Source organism: Fonsecaea monophora, assembly GCF_001642475.1.
Source record: "Fonsecaea monophora strain CBS 269.37 chromosome Unknown Scaff5, whole genome shotgun sequence".
Classification (NCBI taxonomy): Eukaryota; Fungi; Ascomycota; class Eurotiomycetes; order Chaetothyriales; family Herpotrichiellaceae; genus Fonsecaea; species Fonsecaea monophora.
In genome coordinates this window covers 177,166-198,195 of record NW_019173936.1, presented here as the reverse complement: position 1 = coordinate 198,195, position 21,030 = coordinate 177,166, and the positions used below count along the sequence as shown (strand labels likewise).

The window sequence follows — 21,030 nt, the reverse complement described above, 5'->3', positions numbered from 1 at the left end:
TAAGGGCGTTTCTCAGGTTGGCTTGTCCTGCCACCAAACTCTAGTCGACATCATCGGCAGTGGTCTCGACCTTGGGCGCATCCGCTAAGGTCTCTGGCGACGTCGGTTTGAGATCCGCGTTCTCTCCCTTTCCCGGAGGTGGGGGGTAAAAGTTGATCTTGCCGTCTGGTCCGATCATGCCAGTGCGGTCGTAATACGTTCTGGCCCGCACATATTTGTCCAGTTTCCAATAGTTTTCGTTCAGCTCCTTCGCTAGGGTGTGCCTCTGTTCTTTGATCTGGTCCACATCCGGCCCTGTGCCTTTCGATATCCATTCAAATGTCTTATTCTGATATGCGCGAACTTTGGTGTCCCGCTCGGCTTGGAGAGCATCCCGCGGGCCTTCTTCCTTCATGGCGTCGTTCTCACCAGGTACGGGCTCCACATACTTATATTCCCAATCCTCTTCTCCATCCAACTCCTTGATGATCTGTGATCTAGGGATAAACTTCTCGAGGTCCTCCACTCCAGACGTAAAGTGCACTTTGCCTGCCACAACAGGGTCGAGCCAGCCACGGATGATCTTCCATATGCCTTGGAAAATCCATGGCGCCTTGTGGACGAGGACGGCGCCAAGGGACTCGGGGTAATTGGCTTCAAAGATCTTGATCATGAACTTCACGGGGGTATAATCCATGTTGGCCATGGTGAAATTCGTCATGTCGAAAACTATACACTGAAAAGCAAAATGTCAGCTGTGCTTCGTTTGGATATCGGGCAAAACTCACAGCGGTTTCTATTGGCGGCCTCAAGGCGAGTCTGGCCGTCTCAATCACATAAACCGTGTACCTTTCAAGAGCACGTTCGGTCTGGTCGCCGCCCCGATGAAGGCGCACCCGTACAAAACACAGCGGTCTGCCTTCTTTATCGGTGCCGTGTAGGAAACTCTTCCCTAACCTTAGTTGCGCCAGGAAATCTTCTCCCTCTCTCTTGATGACCGGGTCACTGGATTTCGAGTCCTCTAGAGCACCCCCTTCGCCACGCAACACAACATCGTCGTCGACATGTTGTTCCTGACTTCGCCATCGCATCGTAGAGATCAACATGACCAGCGCCTTGTCGATATCCCATTTTCGTGCTCTTAGGAAGCGCAACAGTAGTGCATCTGGATGGTCGGCCTTGACCATGCTCCAAAAGGTGCTGCGCAAGCTTTCAGGTGATTGTGTGGCTAATATTTGCTGGAATTCTTTTACTTGGCCATACTTGTCATCGGAATCCGCATGATGGCTTGGGTCTTTCGTCGGCGTGGCCGATCCGTTACTTGACTCCTTATCCTTGTGTCTCTTGAATATACCCAGTCGCTTTTTGCTCTTCTCTTTGTCCTTGACATCAACTTCCGATGCGGCATCCTCTGTTCGTGGTGTTTCTGTTCCACTGGCCTGTTGGGAGTCCTCTACACCAAAGATCCTCAAAGTAGCAGCCCAGAATTCGCGCAGTTTGGCTTCTTGCTCGGGCGTCAAATTACCCAGGTGCCCGGGAGGAGCAGGCATATCGATACGGAAAGGATCGTTGAGATCTAAGGGTGTAGGGTTGGGGCCTTGGAAATTCGCGGTGCGGTCGCCCTTGTCGTGTGCCTCGGGGGGCTGATGGCGCCCTAAGTATTCGAAAAGAATTGCGACACCACAGGCAACGCCGAACAATAAAATGTACGAGGAGACCGAAGATTCCACAGGCGCGACAAGTCGTCGGACAGGACTTGGAGCAATAAAGGGGCGAGTGGGAAAGAAGTGAGGCCTTGTTTGCGGGCGAAAAAACGGATTGAATTTTGGAGAGAATGAACGCGCCCCTCTCCGAGTTGCGGAGGGGAAGAAAGCTGATCGACTCAATGGCAGCAGATGCTGACAACAGCAGTGTCGCATCTATGACAGAATGAAGAAAAAGAGGCCGGATCACACTTGATTATCAAAGATGCGAGATTGCCGCCTGTCTGAATGTTTTTGTTGAGCCGAAGAAGCCGTGAATTGAGGATAAACTCAGCACAAAACGACGACTGACTTCAGCAATTGCCATCATCCGCCTCACCGGGTTCCTGGTGTCATTGTTTCCCGTGGCGCAGGAGACGGGCACGAGGGTTGGTAGCACGAAGAGTGGGAGAATTAGTGGATTCGGGATCGAGCGAGCAGGGATGGTGAATGGTGCGTTGGATGATTGATGGTCGTTTTGCGAGATTGGGAGATTCGTTAGGGATTATTATGTCATTGTCATTGAAGGTTTGTCCGCAGACCGCAGTCGCCGCAGTTGAAGCGACAGCCACAACCTGCGCTTCTCCCTCCTCGTCCTCATCCTTTGCTCTCACCTCTTCTTGTTGATGCCAACTCAATTCCATTCACACCATCAGCTGGAACTGGCTGGAACTGTGCTCTCGGCCATCCCCACGGAGGCCGCAACGACCCAAAAATGCTTAGACCATCATCATCAATGCGCTCCCAACATGAACACACTTCCCATGTCGCGACTTGGGACATACCCGGCTATTAGCCAACATCGAACTTGCGTGGTTGATTGTGATTAAAGAGATTTCTGTTGGTGCTATCACAACGCTAACGGTCCGTGAAGAGTGAAGGGCTTCACGGTATCGTGTTTACACCTCTGTCACCTGAACGAGTTGTTGTCACCACTTGAGCAGTGACGAAAATCAGAATGCCTCCTCAAATTCACGATTTAGAATTGTAAAGTTCAGAACGCGGTTTAAGGGTTCTGAAGACGCGAATGTCTGTTTATACCTTCTAAAACATGGGTAAGGTTGAAGTACTCTATCATCAGCACTCCTCTTTGTCTCAGTCAAGTCTGCTTTCGTTAAGAAATGGCTACCTCCATCTTCATCCGTTCTCCTTTCGTCTTCCTCGTCATTTTGCTGGTCAACCTTCTCGTCCGAGCTCGACAAGACATTATCCGACCTCCAAACACACCAGTCATTGGGGGCCCTGAAGGATTAACGGATGCACAAGTGGCTATTTTCTATCGCACATTCCAAGACGCCATCTACCTGGCTAGGCATACCGCTCTCTACTGGCCATGCGATGCGGCGAACGACGAGGTGAGTTGCTGCGTCACCGTGTCTGAAATCAGGTGTTGTATCCAGCCTTGATCGAAACCAGTCTCTGAGTAAGTCATAGGTTTTCACTCGCTATTTCGATCCCGAAGACGCCGAATTCGTAAACAATATCTTTCGTGCAATAGCAAACATTGATTTCGACCTGGACCTCTCCAACCCAGAGACTGTCAGGCAGCTGGCGGAGGAACCCCTGACATACAACGAAAAGTTCACACGTTTGTCAATTCATTTTCTCGGGGATCATCCGGGTTTAGAACAACCGGGCCTCCCTGCGCCTGGCCACAGTTGCGAGGACGGTGCCACTTGGTTGGCATTTGTGGTTCCTACATATGCCGGCGATTCGGCATTGATGTCTGTCTGTGCGCTAACGTATCAGCTCAAGCCCATGCTTGCAGATGTAGAGAGGGCAGCAAACTGGGCAATCGACCCGGCAAAGGACCAGTCGAATGGCCCTCAATACCATGATGGATATGGATGTGAGAACCTCGGATATGTCGACAGTGATTGGATGCACAGCACTGGATCTGTCATGTTACATGAACTGCTGCATTTCCCTGGTTTGTTCTCAGACGTACCAGACTACTATAGGAAGATTGCGACTGCATACGATGACGATACCCCCCACTTCATCTCAGACTTCTATGGAGACGGGCCAGAAGATGGATATGGCACTTACAATTCCGCCGAAATCAAGAGGTACCATCCACGAGATCAAGATTGGCTCGAGTGGTTGCCTATCTACAATGCGGACAACTATGCCAGTTATGCAGTCAGCAAATACTACGCAAGAACATGCATGAGAGTATTCGGGGAGACACCGAGCGAAGCCGCTGCTTGGCCAGAACGGCCGCCTGCCCCTGATCCCTTCTCTTAGCGAACCGAGCAGCGTGCCATGATGATGGTGGTGGTGGTGGTGGTGGTGGTTAATCATACTTGGATAACAGTGGCTGTTCCCAGGATGTCACGAAGGAGTTGTCACATTGTCACCGGGCTTCCAGTACGGAAAGGGAAAAAGAAAAGAACTTGAAGATCTAGGTAGTGAAGACGGGGTGCTCGCACTGGGATGAGTATATGCCCACTCAAGTTCACCCGCTCTGTTCAATGACAGATCACAAATCGAGCATTGTATCCTGTTTCATTCTTCTCATGCTAGCCCCGTTATCCACACTGTAGACTTTTCTTTGTTCAAGTCACAGTCAGGGACGGCAGAGATGCTACTCAGATGGCCGTTTCATCCCAGTCCCAGGTGTGGCACGAGCCTCTCTTTCACAAACTGCTCCAGTCCGTGCAATTCCACGCCGAGATCCAGCACTTGCTGGTCAGGCAGCACCACGCCCGGATACGTGCCCGTCTTGTTGTACAGGGTAAACATGATATCTCGCTGTTCGTTGCCGGATGTAGGCAGCACGACGTATTTCGTTGGCAGACCGGTAACTGTTTTGCCCCCTTTTTGTCAGTTTTTTTCTTTCTTGTCTTTTTAAGGGCCTTAAGAGTGCGGGCAAGTAAAATGGATAAGCTGAACTTTCTTACCACGATTGATGACGTCGCAGATCTCGCGCGGCGTGTGGATGGCATCCATGGCGTAGAGATGGCGATATCTCAGCTCGTCCTTGCGCTGATTCCAGTTGTCGAATATCGCTTTTGTTACCCCAGCCAGGTCCTTTTCGACCCAGACCATGTGGACTATAAGTAGAGGAGAGCCAGGGGAGAGATATCATCAGCAGTTGATCCAACATCAGATCTCAAGAGAGAGAAGGGCACTCACGCTTCGTGTCCTCTTTGATGATGGGCTGGCGGAACTCGATGCTTTTGCCGTCATTAGTCTTGACCACGTGGCCCCTCAAGACCATGTTCTCGTAAAAGTTGCCCGTGTAGACAAAGACGGCGGCGTCGAAGCGGAGCTCGTCGCGGATGAAGCCGTCGACGCGGCATTTGCCCTCGTAGATCTCGCAGCACACCTCGCCCCGGGAGATTTCGACCGACGACGGCAGCGTCGACCACACGAAGCACGATACCCCGGCCCGTTGGGCCGCCAGCGCGGCGTTGCGGCCTTGCTGTTCTTCGCTGGCCGGGTCGTTCTTGATTGTCTGTTCGCATCGACGGGGGCGACGTCTCAGCAAAGAGGGTCGAAATGGATCGAGTATGGTTCTTGGAGCGGAAGAGGGGGAGAAGATGAAGGAGACCCGCTAATGTGTATATATACATGCATGTGTGTGCCCTCGCATAAACACATACACAGACACAAATTCATCCACACACAGAGAAGCAGGTCCTCCAGATGCCGCCGTGCCCCCTCAAATAGGACCGACGGTCGCAGCGGAAGAAACGCACAGCAGGACAAGACAAGCACTCACCGCATCGTAGAAATTCGTCACGACAAACGCGCCCCAACAGTCCCGAAACGCCGCGTCCAGCGTCGACGCATCCGTCAGGTCCCCCTTGACCACCTCGGCGCCCTGCTGGGCGAGCTGCTTCGCGGCATCCGAGTCGGGGTTTCGCGTAAGGACACGGACTCTGTACTCGTCTGGGTGTTGTAGCAGGAACTTTGCTACGGAGCCACCTATGGAATGAGAGGCATGACATGGCACAGGGGTTAGCCCAATGGTAAATGGTTCTGAGGTTTTAAGTATGCAGTGATGGGGGTGCAGTGTACGTGCATGCGTGGAAGATATCAGATCTGAGTGTAGAAATATGAAATGTAACAGATATAGACAGATTATACCTTGATTCCCGGTCGCGCCAGTCACTAGGATGCGCTTCGACATGGCGTTTGTTGGTCTGTTTCTTTGTATGTCTGTCGCGTGTCCTCGTTCATCAACTTTCCTGTCACTCTCGCCCCTCACAATCTGCCCCTCAATCTCTTTGTCCAAATTAGTTCTTTCTCTCTCGTCGCCGACTCGAGTTATTCCGCACAAAGGGAAAAACAGTTCAGGTAGTCGATTCTGAGTTTTCACAGGAGATGGTTGACGAGAGAATGTACATGTTACTCTTCTATGACCACAACAGTCGTCGTCGTCATCACGAATCGCATCCCCATTGACGCGCCCAGTGCCTCTCAACCGCAGTGTCGTGAACGCGTGGGTGCTGACAAATTTGGCACAAATGGTGAGGGCGGAGAGCGGAAGATGTGCCGTAACCTGACTTCACCTCGTGTGAGATTTGTTCAGCCATGGGGGCGTCCAATAAATGTAATGGCACAGAAACAGAGAACCGCCGACCTGCCGACGGATGTACCGCCCAATCACGCCCGTAAGGCCAATGGCTACGAGACGCTGCACCAGGGGTCCATATTGCGATGTTTGTAGTCAGAGAGCACAAACGGCGGGAGCGGCGTTGCTGGACGACATTATCATGAAAATAGTCACTGATTTTTACGCTGGATGGAAGGCATAGGAAGGGGGAACGGGACGAGGCTGCGCAAGGCTGAGTGGACAAGGGGCTCGGAGCAGACACCGTGGGGTCGGCATATCTCGGTCCGAGTTTGCTGCGTTGATGGGAGATCGGATCGAGTGCCCCCAATAACGCCGTGCACCTTGACGCTTCAGGATCAAAAACTTCAGCAAACGGATAGGCATATACGACTCTTTTTGCGCGGGACGGACTCATTTCCGTCATGTCCACTGCGATATGAGCAGGCTTGTCATCTTTCTACGCTACACCGACGACCAGATGGCCTTGAACGCGGCCGTCTCCCTCACCGCTCGTGCCATCTCCAACAACGCCGGCGGGACGATCTCTTCCAACTGAACATCCATCAGCCTGACCAGGAGACAGATCAAGGTAGTGTCCAGCGCAGTCGGCACCGCGGTGCCAAAGACCCATGCCTCCCGCGTCAAATCCTTGTCGTTGTGGGAACGTCTGACGTGGTCGATTTCACTGAGAAAAGCACGCGCCCGCTCGGTTTCCTCTTTGACGACTTCCGGGCGTATGCCGCCGACCTTTTCCGATCGGGTTCTGACGGCAAGAAGTATTGTTAGTCACCGCCCTCAAAAAATCCTTAGAAAGGACGAGGGCCCAATTACACGGTCAACTTGTACTCCAAGGCTTTCTTGTGCCTGTCCGAGAGGTCTGGTGCGTCCAGCCTCGCGAGGATCGTGCCTTCCAGCATCTCTGCTCTCTGTGGACGATTTCTCATTGACAGCGTGAAAAAATTGATGGCGTGCAGATCTCGAAGTAACCTGTTAATGTCGTCTGCATACTCCGCAGGTCTCAGGTCAGGGTGTCTCTCGCATAGCCAGAGGGTGATGTCGAGACTGTCGGTCATTGGCTTTTCGAAGAATCCCGGACTCGACAGGGACGGAACCTGTTTCGCATTTGTCAATCTCCATCCTCGAATTTCCAGGCAACAGCCGACGGGCATCGCCGAAAGCATGTCTTTCTTACCTGGCCTTTGGGATTCACTTCGCATAGATATGATTCAGAGAGCTGTTCGCCCTTGTAAATGTCGATCTCTCGAAGCTCCAGTGAGAGGGACAAGCAGTTCTTGCCTGGCGACCCTGCACAGGCAAGCGTATACCGTACCATCGAGCTACATATCGAACGCCGGTCGTAGTAAAGAATGCATGGCTGAGTCTCCATGGTGCTCTGATGGGCCTTGCTGTCTACGCTGCGTGGTGTTGTGGACTAATTAATGGCATATCACACAACTTTTTATCGACGGCTGATTAACGAGAGATAGAAAGTATTAACCTCAAAAGTCTAGCATAAGGCCTAACAGGATTTTCGACCTCATCTTTCCAGGCCGTCTCTGTCGCTTAGTCAGCTTCATTGGTATAAAGAGCCGATCCTCGCGTATATATCGGCCTCTGGTTCTGCTGATTAGCTGGAGTTAGCAGAGTGGGAACGAGCTTGGGCATCTATCACAGATTCTATTAGTTGATCCTCTTCGTTCCTCGGATATCATACTTCGGCTGCTGACACGAGACCAGAGGGTGAGCAGAGTCATGCGTGAGACTCGTATGCAATAAATGTAGAAAAGTATATCTGTCTAAAGAACAAGGCTTTGATGACTCAAGCAACAGTGCCAGTCGCTCTTGAAGATCTCGGTCTCGTTGAATATAGAATGCCTAAAAAGATGATGGTCCCTGGTGAGAAACTTCCACCGAGAGCCGGAATGCAGTGACCTCCCCCAAAGTATCGGAGCCGACCAACGTAATGATGCACAGCTCTGCCGACTGTCGAAGGCAATATAGGGATTCACTCGAGTTAGCTACCTCCACAAGTATCTTGCCATGTGCTATCTTCTGAGCTCAAATATCATGTGGCCCAAAAGCCACCATCCTTTGCAAATCTGAATAGTGCATGGAGATTCGCTTTGAGGTCGAGGAGACGAAGGAAAACTACGGGCCGAACAGGACTGGACCCAAGGCGTCTTGAGAGAAAGATCATGCCATATGATCTTTCAGAGCCCCGAGTGTGATATTCCTTGTTTTGTGTCCAGGCTTCGCGAAGAGTGGTGTCAAGCAAACTGATGACAATCGAAGATATAGCCGTGCATTTCCGGCCCGCTAGGATCCTACAAGTTAAGCGATGACACGATACCAACCGTTTCCCTCCACCTACATTTCACAAGGTTGAGGCGATCTAACAACGTCTGTGAGATCAGGGGATGGGAAAGGAGGTGCAGTGCGAGCATTCCATCTGCGCTTTCATTCAACAAAGTGATCCAGAGGTCTTATCTTTGGAGGACATGGGTAGGGTCTGCATTGGTGGCATACGTGGCGTATTCGTCTTTGACATATCCACCGGGTGGGCGACAATTGCAGTATTCGTGTCGACCAGAGTTAAGAGGTGGTCCATGGCAAACCGTTCGAAGTCCGCAATCTAGAAGATCCACCGGTCGGAGACGATTGATTCTTTAGAAGTGGACGCGTCCCTCATTTTCGCGCATAGATCGCAAGCCAGTCTATTGGCGGGAGACGAACCATCCTGGGCAATCCACACCCAACTAGGGCGCGTGATCATGTTCAGGTACCAGTGGAGGCAATTTGTTCCAGGAAGTTCTTTGAGAACCGAGTGACCTGCTCGTAGACTTCTTCGAATCCTTTGTCGGCCCCGTAGTAAGGATCGACGACTTCCTCACCCTTCGTTCTCCCCCCGAAATCGCCAAACATCATGACTTTAGCTTTTGTTTTTTGTCCCTTGCTTTCGACTCTTCGCTGCAGTCGCTGTAGGTCGTTAAAATTGTAGTGGTCCATGGCAAAAATGTAGTCAAACTCGTGGAAGTCTCTCGAGCGTACTTGACGGGCGCCATGCTCGTAGTCTGTAATGCCATGTCTCCGAAGGGTATCAAGTGTTCTGTCATCGGGCGGATCGAGAGTGTGATAGGCGCCTGTGCCAGCGGAGTCGATGTCGCCGATACGAGGGTGGGATTTCGCGAGCGACCGGAAGACGCCTTCAGCCATTGGCGATCGACCTGTAGATTCCTAATCAGCCGAGATACACAGAACCATAGCAAGGCAGAGCTGTACAGATATTCCCGAGGCAGACAAAGAGGACCGAGATTTTGTTCGTAGAATCCGTCATTGTGGGGTATCTGAATGGGCGCAGTCGAGACTTGCGTGGAAGATTGCGTGGATGCTGCCCACCGACAGCTAACTGCGCCAAAGAGAGTGACGCAATGACTCGGTTAGAATGGTGCTCGCGAAACGGTTCCAGAACAGTTCTTGGTGAAGGACAAATGTATACGGAGTACTATGATGAAGTAAGGAGCAATGTGTGCTTTTGAGAGGGGCTGGAGAGGCCGTTATGGTGCAAGGCTGCGTTCCGAATCTACGAGGTACGGATGTACGAGGTGACGAGGAGCCTCAGCAGGATGTGCAGCCTCGCAAGCCTCGTGGACTTGGCAGGGCTAGTCCGGGGAACCATGGAACATTTTCGTGCACAGCCACAAAGACACCAAAATCTGCAGGTTGCCTTGAGGGAGATTGCGCCGCGACCGTTAGGGGCAAGGGGTAGCAATACGAGTACTGAGTACACCAAGTACGAATTTGGCCACGGGTACGAGGTACTGAATGCACCTATGAAAGAGGGAGTCCGTTGATAATCATGCGATACGGAACTCCAAGTTGCACTGGTCAATTAAAGGCAATAGGCTGCAAATAGAAGGGCAAAATCCCAAATCTTGGTATGAATAAATAGCAACACGGGGTGTTTGGTGATGATGAGAGGCGGAAACTGCAGTAACCAAGAAACGTGGGCGCCTCCATCTTTCTGCAGGGCGGCGGCTCGTTTCTGCGGCGATGACCTCTGGGCCCAGATATTACTGGCTGAACGCCGTCCGGGGCCCGTGGCGCCTAGGCGTTAAGTGCCAGGGAACTACAGGGAGCCAATGCCAACCAGCCCATCAGCGGGTCCGAGGCCCATGGCGCCCAGAAACAGAAATGCAGGTCAGAGAGAGCTGAGGCTTGCTGAGGCTGTATGACTTTTGAAGCCTGGACTCTGTTGCGCCCAGCTGAGAACCAACAGGACACTCTTTTCGTCTCACATGTACTGTACCTGGACATTATCGCGCTGACAGCCTTTCTCTCGACACGTTGTCAAAAATACTCCATTCCATTATCCAAGTGTCACCAGTGCGACTCCTACAGAGTGTCCTGGCACCCACCTGGGAACCCCCTGGCATCGACTTCCTCCATCTCCTATGACTACATAGTCGCTCCGCCCCAGAGTCAGATCCAGTAATAGAAGAGTAAACAATACTCGGTATATACCAAATACTCCACTTCGAGTAGATCGAATGCCTGGGTTCTTCTTACGAGCACTGTCCAACCATTCAAGATTCTAAATTCTGACACAAGAGATCGTCTTCGTCTCGTTCTCACATTCCAGTCCCCGAACACAGACCACTTTCTCTCTGCGCTCCCCTCCTCCCTTCCTGGCCCATCATGGCCTACAACCCCATCCGTGAGACCCCTCTCTGCTTGGTACCCAAGAGCATACTGACTTCGGCCTCCAGGAGACCCTCAACGCGACCCTTACTCTCCCGGTATGAATCCTCAGTACGACTCTCGGTCGCCTTCGCCAGGTCGGCCATTACAACCCTACACTCATCCAGACGAAGCCCATTCGCGACAACAAATTCCCCTTCAGATGCCCACGGCCTCCAATGACCGCCTAGCCATGCAGCCGACATACTCGGTAGAAAACATCCCACATTCTTACGGGCACAATCAACAATATGAACAACAGTTACCAGTCGGACCAGGGGGAGACATGGGCTATGGAAGAAATGACTATATTGTGTCTCCGGAGGAACATCACGACGCCTATTATACACAATCATATTCGCCTCATCCGCAGGGTGATTATGCGCTGGATCCCTACCCTACACCGGACCAGCCATACCGCTTGGATAGCGACCATGATCCCATACTACAGTCCGACAACTCGTACGGCCCAGATCCGCACGGTCAGGATGAAATGAATTATGACGGCTACCAAGACGAGCAGCGTCCTACGCCTTCCCCGGCACCCATACGGAGGTGGAAGACCGTTAAGGAGGTGCAGCTGTTCAACGGCAACTTGGTGCTTGATTGCCCCGTTCCTCCCAAACTCCTCGCCAATGTTCCTCATGCGCAACCGCCGGAGAGAGACGAGTTCACGCATATGAGATACTCAGCCGCCACATGTGACCCCTCGGATTTCTACAGTGAGCGGTTCACTTTGAGACAGCGACTCTTCGCAAAACCACGAGAGACGGAACTGTTTATCGTCGTCACCATGTACAACGAGGATGAATTTCTGTTTGCTCGAACCATGATTGGTGTCTTCAAGAACATTGAGTTCATGTGCAATCGCAACAGCAGCAAAACATGGGGTAAAGAAGCGTGGAAAAAGATCGTCGTTTGCATTGTTAGCGATGGTCGTGCCAAAATCAACCCCAGGACAAGGGCTGTTCTCGCTGGTCTAGGTGTTTATCAGGATGGGATTGCCAAACAACAAGTCAATGGCAAAGATGTCACTGCTCATATCTATGAATACACCACTCAGGTCGGTCTGGAACTGAAGGGCACGCAAGTGTCATTGAAGCCGAGGTCGGCTACCCCGGTTCAGCTGCTGTTTTGCCTCAAGGAGAAGAACCAGAAAAAGATCAACTCACATCGGTGGTTCTTTCAAGCCTTCGGTCAGGTGTTGGAGCCAAATATCTGTGTCCTCATTGATGCAGGGACCAAACCCGGCAAGGACTCCATCTATCATCTATGGAAGGCCTTTGATCTAGAACCCTCTTGCGGTGGTGCTTGTGGCGAGATCAAGGTTATGCTGGACCACGGCAAAAAGCTCTACAATCCTCTGGTCGCGACGCAGAACTTCGAGTACAAGATGTCGAATATCTTGGACAAGCCGCTGGAATCCGCATTTGGCTTCATTTCGGTGCTCCCTGGTGCCTTTTCGGCTTACCGTTATATTGCCTTGCAGAACGACAAGAATGGCGAGGGACCGCTCGAGAAGTACTTCAAAGGCGAGACTATGCACGCAGACGCTGGAGTGTTCACCGCAAACATGTACCTCGCCGAAGACCGAATCCTGTGTTTCGAGCTCGTCAGCAAGCGCAACTGTCAGTGGATCCTCCAATATGTCAAGTCCGCCACAGGTGAAACTGATGTTCCTGATGGCATCGCCGAGTTTATTCTTCAGCGGAGACGTTGGCTGAACGGATCCTTCTTCGCTGCAGTTTACGCTGTGGCACACGTCTACCAGCTCTGGCGCAGCAATCACAGCGCCATCCGGAAATTCATGTTCCTGGTCGAATTCACGTACCAGACCATCAACATGCTTTTCGCCTGGTTCGCTATTGGCAACTTCTTCCTGGTTTTCCGACTTTTGACGTCTTCCCTTGGCTCACCTGGCCCCTTGGGCAGCACTGGCACAGTTCTGGGCGTCATCTTCGAGTTCATATACCTGGGCACGTTGCTTTACTGCTTCATCTTATCCATGGGTAACAGACCCCAGGGTTCCAAGAAGTCGTATCTGGCTATGGTTATATTTTGGTCCATTCTCATGATTTGGTTGACCTTTGCTTCAATCTTCTTGACAGTGAAGTCGATCCAGACCGAAGTTAACCAGAAAGACTTCAGCTTTTCGACCATCTTCAACAATAGCACATTCTTCGGCTTGATCGTCTCTCTTGCGAGCACATACGTCCTCTGGTTCGTCGCGAGCTTTTTGTTCTTTGACCCTTGGCACATGTTCACCTGCTTCCTCCAATACATTGTACTCACTCCGACCTACATCAACGTCCTCAACATCTACGCATTCTGTAACACTCACGACATCACGTGGGGTACGAAAGGAGACGACAAGGCCGAAAAACTTCCAAGTGCGAACGTGAAGCCTGGTGGGATGGTAGATGTGACGATCCCTCAAGATGACGGTGATTTGAATGCCCAGTACGATGCGGAATTGAAACGATTTGCGACCAAGGCAGAGAAAGAGGTCAGCAAGCAAAGTCCGGCGGATAAGCAAGAAGATTACTACAAGTCCTTCCGAAGCAACGTAGTCACTGCCTGGATGATCACGAACTTCATCCTGGTGGCCGCCGTCCTGAACATTTCCGGGTTCGAGAGAATCGATACGGGCGACACGGCACAGCAGAACTCGACCATTTATTTGGCGGTCATTCTGTGGTCGGTGGCGGGATTGTCACTCTTCAGGTTCACTGGCGCATGCTGGTTCTTGATTGTACGAATGGTAAGTGGTTCGTCGTCTTTAGCATGACCTCTGGCTGACCTTATCTAGTTCCGCGGTGTATGATTTCACGAAAAGTCCTTATACCGAGACACGGGCGACGTTTTGGATGATGACTTGCATTATATGTACGACTGTCGGGCGTTTTAAAAGGCACACTCTGTATATATAGGACGGGCAACAAGAGGGCTTCACCATGGCGAGATACCCCAAGGAAATCGACTGAGCGTTTGGACACTGGGAGTTCGTCACGACTTGGACTTTAACCGGGACGAGAACAATTTGAATAGATGACAGTAAATCGTAGTCAACGACAAGCCTAGTTGTGTATTGCTTGTCCATTCCCTGACCCTCATCTATGTCCACATTTTGGTCTATAGTCATGTACAATCAAGGCTGTCTCGGCCCCAAGGTTTACCCTACATCATGCCCAAATCAAGTCTTTGACCAGACACAGAGTCCGATGCCGCCACATACCAAGACCATCCCCAACCAGGTGTCTCTCGAAATGAGTTTGCCCTCTGCATACCATTCTCCCAACACGGTAAATAGGAACGCCAGAGAATTGGTGATGGGCACTGTTAGAGACAATTCTGTATGTACCGGTCAGCCGTTGAAGATCAACATGGTCTGTCGCTCAAAGACAATAATAGCTCGCAATAGGGTCCAAACACCGTGTACATACCGGCTTGGCCAACTAACAGAAAGAACCAGACACTTCCGGTCAGATTCAGAAGCAAAGGAGCAGCATAGGTCGGGGTTCTCAAGAGGCCCAAGACGGTAAAGAAGGCTTTGGCCACCTGCCGCGAGATCCAGGATCGGTTCGGGTCAGTGATGGAAGGGTGGGACGGCGCGGTGTAGTTGACGGCGGCTTTGCGGATGAACGGCGTCGTGAAGCCCCAGCAGATGCCGACCAGGAGGAATGAGAGGATGTAGTTGAAGGGAGAAGGCGTCGGAGACCCCGGGTCGGTCGTAGACGAAGACATTGGCTGAGCACTTGGAGGGTCTGGGATGTCCCTCAATGATAATTAGAGGGACAGACATTCGAAAGGGGAAGCTAGCTTTCGCAAGATATTTGGGAAATTGAACGAGGCACGTGCGAGGCTCCAATCGCAGGCCGCAGTCAATGATCAGCCGTAGATCGTATACGGTGAAGTACATCACTTTCTGAAAACGGTAACCGCAGCCGCAACCTCCAGCCATGCTCGTTTACTTGACATCTCTCAACCATTGAGTTTATGATCATCATCAGGCACCCTGCACTGAGCTGAAATGATTGACCCAGCACGCCCTATCATGTCCTGCCTTACTACGCCGCACACGTGTGGCTCGCTAACGCCTCTCTCGATCGGCAGATGCGTACCTTACAAGCGTCAAGGTCGAATCTTAAAATACCAGGTCGTCAGCTCCCATCCAGCCATAGCCAAACTCATCTTCATTCTACAGGGAGGCACTTAGAATGGAAGCTAGAGACGGTCTTGTGAGTAAGTCCGCAAACAATGGTCAATTCGCTGGTATGCGCCCGGACGCGGTCAAGGCGCCACGCCCCTAAGGTTCGCACTGGGTGTGTCACCTGTAAAGCGAGGAAGATTCGATGTGACGAAACGAAGCCAAGCTGCAAGAGGTGTACCTCGACAGGACGTCGATGCGATGGCTATGTCGCCCCGAGACCTCTCCTCTTCGAAATCCCGCAAGACAAAGACGAACGCTGGGGTTTCTACTATTTTCGGGACAGGACTTCGAAGCAGCTGCTCAGCTTCGCCAATCACGATTTCTGGAATCGCCTCGTCCTTCAAGCTGGCTATTTCCGTGGTGTTGTCAGACATGCGCTGGTTGCAATTGCCTCCTATCATGAGAGTGTCGACCATCCTGACAAGTTTCGACAGTTGGATCGCCACCGCTTCGCCCTTTTGCAGTATAACAAGGCAATCAAGAGCCTTTTCGATGCGGGAAGTCACACCCATGTGGAGGATATTCTGCTGGCGTCAATCCTGTTCACCTTTTTTGAAAATATTCGAGGAGCGTTATCAAATGCTCTGGTTCATCTAAATGCAGGCTTGCGAGTCCTTTCCGAATGGCAATCCTCGGACGGATCTGAAACTATACTCAAGCCATCTGGCGGACTTATTGAGGAGCATCTGGCACCTATTCTAAAGCATCTCCAAAACACAGCTGCCACTTTGATGCCGATGCGACCAGATCAGCCTAAGATGTCCCCGACTGATCTGCCAGAGTGTTTTCAATCCTTAAAAGAAAGCCACTTCTATTTCGAAAAGCTTGTCCATGGTCTATGCAGCAGCCTTCAACACGTCCACGAACGGAACGCGTGGCCATATTGTGATTCCGGCATAATTCAACAAGGGAGAACACGTCTATGGACATGGCACGAGTCGTTCACAAAATTTCTTAGCGACGGGAGACATAGAAGCTGTAATTGCACCATTCCTTCATCTTCTTTCCACTTTGACATTGGAACCTGCTATCTGCAGATGCAGTTTTGGGCCACCATAATACGACTGGAGTCGACGATATCTCGATCGGAAATGGTGTTTGACAACCATTTACCCAAATTCCAAGTTCTACTCGACCTGATCACACGACTTGCGGATATGCTCGATATGGAAGTGGCAGCTGGTGCTGATACTTGTCTCGGTTTCACTGTAGAATACCTTGCGGTGGCAGGCTTTATTGCTTTGCGTTGCCGAGACCCTGTCATCCGCAGGGGCGCAATTCGTTTGATGCGGCTTCACTCTAGGACTGAAGGCATCTGGCAAAGCGCCGTGGCAGCAGACCTGGCAGAATTTATCATGACCCGTGAAGAGTCCGAGAGTACTATGAACCATCCCCGCAGGTGTCACGATACCCCCGAAGAAAGTCGGCTTCAGCTTCTCTCATCCAATTTTCTGTCCTATGAAGAGAAAAGCAAGACCTTCCAGATGTGAGCCAACATGCACGTTGCTAACTTTAATAACTCACTAACGATGGCAGTGCTCACGGGGTCTCGTCCCCTGATATAATCAAGATCAGGGTTATTCGATCTGGACTAGAGCCGGCAGTCCAAGGGTTTCGGATTTTCTGGATTGACCGACGCTCGGGACATAGCATTGCTATGCTCGCAGACTGCACTCCCAGTGACGCCTCAGGTCTCTTTCCTCAAACCATCGAAGCCGAGTCGAATCTTTGGCGAGAGATTGACGGTCCGAAATGGGCTGAGTATCTCGAAAGATCTGCCGCATCCCATATTTGTGGCAATGTCAAAGGGATCCAGGGAGGCCACCAGTAAACGATGGAGAATAGCTGGAGATATGCCGAAACGACCACCTACAGAACATAATTGCCTGCCACCCGCCAGCTGCTACCCGCCAGCTGCTTTGCTGGACAATTTCTAGCTCTGAACCTTGAAGATCTCTCGGCGTATTTGTGTTGATCCTAGACCGCAATTGAGATGCGCGCGTTTGGATTGATCCTCAAACAACACCATCGAGATCAGATCAAGTCAGCAGTGAATCCTTGCGAAGGGCATCAGCCATGCATATACTCTGGAGATCATCTAGGATCCACCGTGACCACCATGGTTGGATCACGTGAAAAGTTCTCCACCATACAAAAGTCGCGAGGCTGGGCTGGGCGGGGGCAAGGCTGGACTTTGGGCAACACGTTGGCCTGCAACTTGGAGCAATAACAAGTCCTTTTCTGTCGTGGTGATGAATAATTGATTGCCGCGAATGACTTGTATTTGTTCTTCTCCATCCAAGTCTTACAATGGTGGAAACACTGATTCAACATTGGGTGGCAAAGCAGGGATGATCCAGGCCCCCAATTTCCCAGCCTCGTCAACCCTCCATGTGGCTGGGAGTCCAATCTCCAAAAATGGTCTCAGAGGACTCGACCTGCAAACGCCGACCCAAGGCAAAATGCTCTAGACCTGACTTTCTATTCACAAGTGCTACTGTCTGTCCGTCTGTCTGTCTGGCCCCTTGTCTTTCTGTCCAGACTATATCGTAAAAATCCCACATCACCAAAGGTCGACTCACTGATTGACACCAAACTTCATCGCGTCCCCTCCAATTCAAACCTACTCAGTTATCTCGTACAATGCCTACGATCCTCACTCCGCAAGGATGGGTCAAAGTCGCACCACCACCCCCTCGTAAAAGACCTGTGAACCACGACCCAAAGGCCGTCTTTCGAGGACCGCTGGCATACCTAGCCTGCCAGAGGAGCAAACCTCCTCCCCTCAACATTGGCGGTGGAGGGAACGTCAAAGGCAGAGCGGAATTCCCCTATGACCTGAGTGCGAGCCCCGAGAAATTGAGACGGCAGGGGGAGGTGAATGCGCGCTCGAAGGCGGACAGGAGTGTTTCTGCTCCGGTCATGCATGGCGGTTTGCATCCCCGAGACGACGATTACGACGAATACGACGACGAGGTCGAGGATATTCCCGCACCGGAGGTCCAGAGGCGTCGGCCGCGGACGCCAAAGTCGATAGAGCAACCAAAGCCCAAATCGAAGTCGAGTCCACAGTCCCAGTCGAGATCATCTCAACACCACAGTCACCACCATAACGACCGTCCCGAGCGCCGTTCTCATACCAGCTCGCACTCCCGCGCATCATCCAGTCCCAGCTCGAGTTCGACTTCGAGCTCAAGCGCGAGCTCCAGATCAAGCGCTCCGAGCTCGCGCTCCAGCGCCTCGAGCGTGTCCAGCGCACACTCGACAAAGTCCTACCACCGACCCGCCCCGCCAGGGCACAGCAAACGCCCATCTGTGCCCGCGGCCGCGCCAGCAGCAAACCCGTACTACTCAATGCCTCGATACGACCACTACCCATCGCCGCCGGGTTCGATGCCTATGCCCATGCCTATTCCTATGCATGTGCCGATGCCTATGCCAGCGGTGCCGGCGGCGCAACCAGTCTCGTCTGGCAAAGGCAGTGGCGGCGCAAGGAGCCTGTCGTATAGCTGGTATAATGCCACCACGCCGTTGAAGCTGTGAGAGACTGCTTTCCGTCCTGCGGTCTCTCTATTGGGTGTTACTGTTTTATCTCCCTCACTCTTGACTACCGGGTATTTATGAATGGAAATGGGTCTGGGACTAGGACTAACTAGGACTTCTTAAGGGATCTCTCTCTGTGTGTGTAACTAGATAATTAGCTTTTCCAATGCAATTCAATGTCTTTTGTCCTCCATATATCTATCTCTTCGGTTTCTATTCGAGTTTATTTGACGATGGCTATCTAGACAAGCGAGCGGTGGGGCGTTGATGGTATAACTCGTACCTATCTGCCCGGTACATTACATTATATTACATTACGAGGTAAGTTTTGTTTTTGTTCCATCTTGAATTCTCTATCTAGGTATGGGTTTGATTATAGACTCTGTACTGTACCGCGTACAAGCAAGGCATGACGTACATGTAACTGTCGTCTTGCCTTTGTCTCGGATGCTTGCTTCAAATCTCCCTGATGTTAAAAAACATATGGCCGATAGGAAGCTTTTCTAGGCATAAGATTGATTTGGATTTTCCATGTCATTTATCCGACTCAATCAACGTGCGTAAATATGTACTCGGAACATTCCAAATTGTGCATGAATCCATCTCTACAAAGTCCCTTTTCCTCCGTAATATAGACTCGTGGATATATATGTAAGCAAGAAACCAACCCCAATTCATCAAAACCAGCCCTTCCATATGTGTGGGTATACCGTCGTTGCGCTCGTCAATGCCAAAGTCCTGCCCTCTTCTCATCCCTCATTGCGTAGTCATGTAAACATTGTCAAATATTTCGCCATCTCTCCGACAAGATAACAGAAGATTCCGCGGGGCTCAATCAGATCGTCTCTCATTCTCGCGTCAGTCTTCCACGACCACAATCTTCTGCGCCCTCCTCGTATGTCTCACAGTTCTGACCTGCCTGACAGGCGGGGGTCTGACAAAGGTCTTTTGCGTCTTTGTGACCATAACCCGTGTTCCCGGGTAGTTCCCTCCGCCGACAAAAGTGAGATTCGCAGCAGGTCTGCGGGGGTAAGGGTCGATGACAACCACAGGCGGTTTGCGCCGCCGCGAGTGACTGGAAGATGACGAGGAGGAGGACGAGGATCCCGCATAGTATCGTCGGGGCCGGTAGCTGCGGAACCAGCAGATACATAGAAGGACGAGTAAGAGAACGCCGAAGAAGGCGCCGAGCACAATGCCGCCCACAACGCCCGGGGCCAGGCCCTGATGGTCGTGGTCATCGACGACAATGACACCCGCCGGCGTCGTTTCGATAGGGATCAAGCTGGTCGTGGTAGGGGTGACAACGATAGGCGTCGGACACCACGATGAGGCAGAGGTAACTACCCATTCACAGGCACAGTCCGTCGTCGCGGTATAGCTCGTGATCCATGCAGATTGTGTCGACCAACTTGTCGCCCATTCCTCATAGGATGATGTGGTCCATTCTTGCGCGGGAGTCGATGTGCTCCAGACCTGCTGCGTGACGCTCGTCCAGCTTTCCCACTCAGTCTGCGCAGTTGTCGTTTGCACGACGGCCGACCACTCCGATTGCGGGTCTGGCGACCTCTGCTGGATCAATGGCATGGAGATGGAGGGAAATGAGGGCGAGGGAATAGATGGGTGATTGGATGATGTTCACGGGGTCGAAATTGCATCTGCGCAAGGACACAGCATTGGGAGGTGAGCCGCGTAAAGGTGTCTGAGGAAAGGAAACAAAGCACTTGCAAACCTGCAGTCCAAGCTCCTCGAGGGTGGGATTGGTACCGAGTGGTTTGGGTAAGTAGTTGGACTGGATCAAGAGCTGACGAACGCACGGACTTTTGAGACACACTTGCATGCATGATGCATGTCGGCCATGCGTGGGCATATGATGAATTCTCTTCCTCTCACCACTACGCATGACGATGGCGGCGGCGTTTGCACCAGCCTCCTATGTTTTCTCTGAGAGGGGAGTGCTGTTTTTGATCAAATGCAGGCGGCTGGAAGCTTTTTAGGGAAGGAGGGGCAGGGATTGTGCCTTGTGGGTGGGGCTTCAAGCTGATGCCGGGAGCAAATCGGCGGATGAGGGGCGGGGGCTGCAATTGAAGCTCCTTATAGGTGGGGGGCAACAGTAATGGTAGGCATGGCCATCGGCTTGGAAGGCTCCGCACAGCGGGGACGGGATGGCGGGGCTTCGGTAGGCGTGGCGTGGTAGGGCTAGTGGTCTTGCCTGAACCCTTTGCCGACTATTGCCAATTAACCAAGTTAGGGCC

The 21,030-nt window shown here is 51.8% G+C and overlaps 10 protein-coding genes across 10 annotated transcripts; 4 read left to right on the top strand and 6 right to left on the bottom strand.

Annotated features, from left to right (window-relative positions):
- Positions 1 to 40: 40 nt before the first annotated feature.
- Positions 41 to 1,529, bottom strand: AYO21_01308 (hypothetical protein; the record flags this gene model as incomplete). The annotated part of the gene is made up of 2 exons (XM_022651291.1): positions 41 to 715; positions 768 to 1,529. 2 exons carry the CDS (start codon positions 1,527 to 1,529, stop codon positions 41 to 43), a joined length of 1,437 nt encoding a protein of 478 aa, XP_022516264.1.
- Positions 1,530 to 2,842: 1,313 nt separating this feature from the next.
- On the top strand, positions 2,843 to 3,968 carry AYO21_01307 (hypothetical protein; the record flags this gene model as incomplete). The annotated part of the gene is made up of 2 exons (XM_022651290.1): positions 2,843 to 3,076; positions 3,156 to 3,968. 2 exons carry the CDS (start codon positions 2,843 to 2,845, stop codon positions 3,966 to 3,968), a joined length of 1,047 nt encoding a protein of 348 aa, XP_022516263.1.
- Positions 3,969 to 4,325: 357 nt separating this feature from the next.
- Positions 4,326 to 5,859, bottom strand: AYO21_01306 (hypothetical protein; the record flags this gene model as incomplete). Its single annotated transcript, XM_022651289.1, has 5 exons — positions 4,326 to 4,540; positions 4,625 to 4,777; positions 4,860 to 5,172; positions 5,449 to 5,654; positions 5,817 to 5,859. 5 exons carry the CDS (start codon positions 5,857 to 5,859, stop codon positions 4,326 to 4,328), a joined length of 930 nt encoding a protein of 309 aa, XP_022516262.1.
- An 888-nt stretch (positions 5,860 to 6,747) lies between these two features.
- AYO21_01305 (hypothetical protein) lies at positions 6,748 to 7,672 on the bottom strand (the record flags this gene model as incomplete). Its single annotated transcript, XM_022651288.1, has 3 exons — positions 6,748 to 7,048; positions 7,117 to 7,397; positions 7,478 to 7,672. The coding sequence occupies 3 exons, from the start codon at positions 7,670 to 7,672 to the stop codon at positions 6,748 to 6,750; spliced, it is 777 nt and encodes a 258-aa protein (XP_022516261.1).
- A 1,388-nt stretch (positions 7,673 to 9,060) lies between these two features.
- On the bottom strand, positions 9,061 to 9,498 carry AYO21_01304 (hypothetical protein; the record flags this gene model as incomplete). The annotated part of the gene is made up of 1 exon (XM_022651287.1): positions 9,061 to 9,498. The coding sequence occupies one exon, from the start codon at positions 9,496 to 9,498 to the stop codon at positions 9,061 to 9,063; it is 438 nt and encodes a 145-aa protein (XP_022516260.1).
- A 1,482-nt stretch (positions 9,499 to 10,980) lies between these two features.
- On the top strand, positions 10,981 to 13,846 carry AYO21_01303 (chitin synthase 2; the record flags this gene model as incomplete). The annotated part of the gene is made up of 3 exons (XM_022651286.1): positions 10,981 to 10,999; positions 11,052 to 13,783; positions 13,832 to 13,846. 3 exons carry the CDS (start codon positions 10,981 to 10,983, stop codon positions 13,844 to 13,846), a joined length of 2,766 nt encoding a protein of 921 aa, XP_022516259.1.
- Positions 13,847 to 14,215: 369 nt separating this feature from the next.
- On the bottom strand, positions 14,216 to 14,766 carry AYO21_01302 (hypothetical protein; the record flags this gene model as incomplete). Its single annotated transcript, XM_022651285.1, has 2 exons — positions 14,216 to 14,373; positions 14,466 to 14,766. The coding sequence occupies 2 exons, from the start codon at positions 14,764 to 14,766 to the stop codon at positions 14,216 to 14,218; spliced, it is 459 nt and encodes a 152-aa protein (XP_022516258.1).
- A 513-nt stretch (positions 14,767 to 15,279) lies between these two features.
- Positions 15,280 to 17,063, top strand: AYO21_01301 (hypothetical protein; the record flags this gene model as incomplete). The annotated part of the gene is made up of 2 exons (XM_022651284.1): positions 15,280 to 16,718; positions 16,769 to 17,063. 2 exons carry the CDS (start codon positions 15,280 to 15,282, stop codon positions 17,061 to 17,063), a joined length of 1,734 nt encoding a protein of 577 aa, XP_022516257.1.
- An 812-nt stretch (positions 17,064 to 17,875) lies between these two features.
- Positions 17,876 to 18,741, top strand: AYO21_01300 (hypothetical protein; the record flags this gene model as incomplete). The annotated part of the gene is made up of 2 exons (XM_022651283.1): positions 17,876 to 18,296; positions 18,359 to 18,741. The coding sequence occupies 2 exons, from the start codon at positions 17,876 to 17,878 to the stop codon at positions 18,739 to 18,741; spliced, it is 804 nt and encodes a 267-aa protein (XP_022516256.1).
- An 892-nt stretch (positions 18,742 to 19,633) lies between these two features.
- Positions 19,634 to 20,362, bottom strand: AYO21_01299 (hypothetical protein; the record flags this gene model as incomplete). Its single annotated transcript, XM_022651282.1, has 1 exon — positions 19,634 to 20,362. One exon carries the CDS (start codon positions 20,360 to 20,362, stop codon positions 19,634 to 19,636), a length of 729 nt encoding a protein of 242 aa, XP_022516255.1.
- Positions 20,363 to 21,030: the final 668 nt, after the last annotated feature.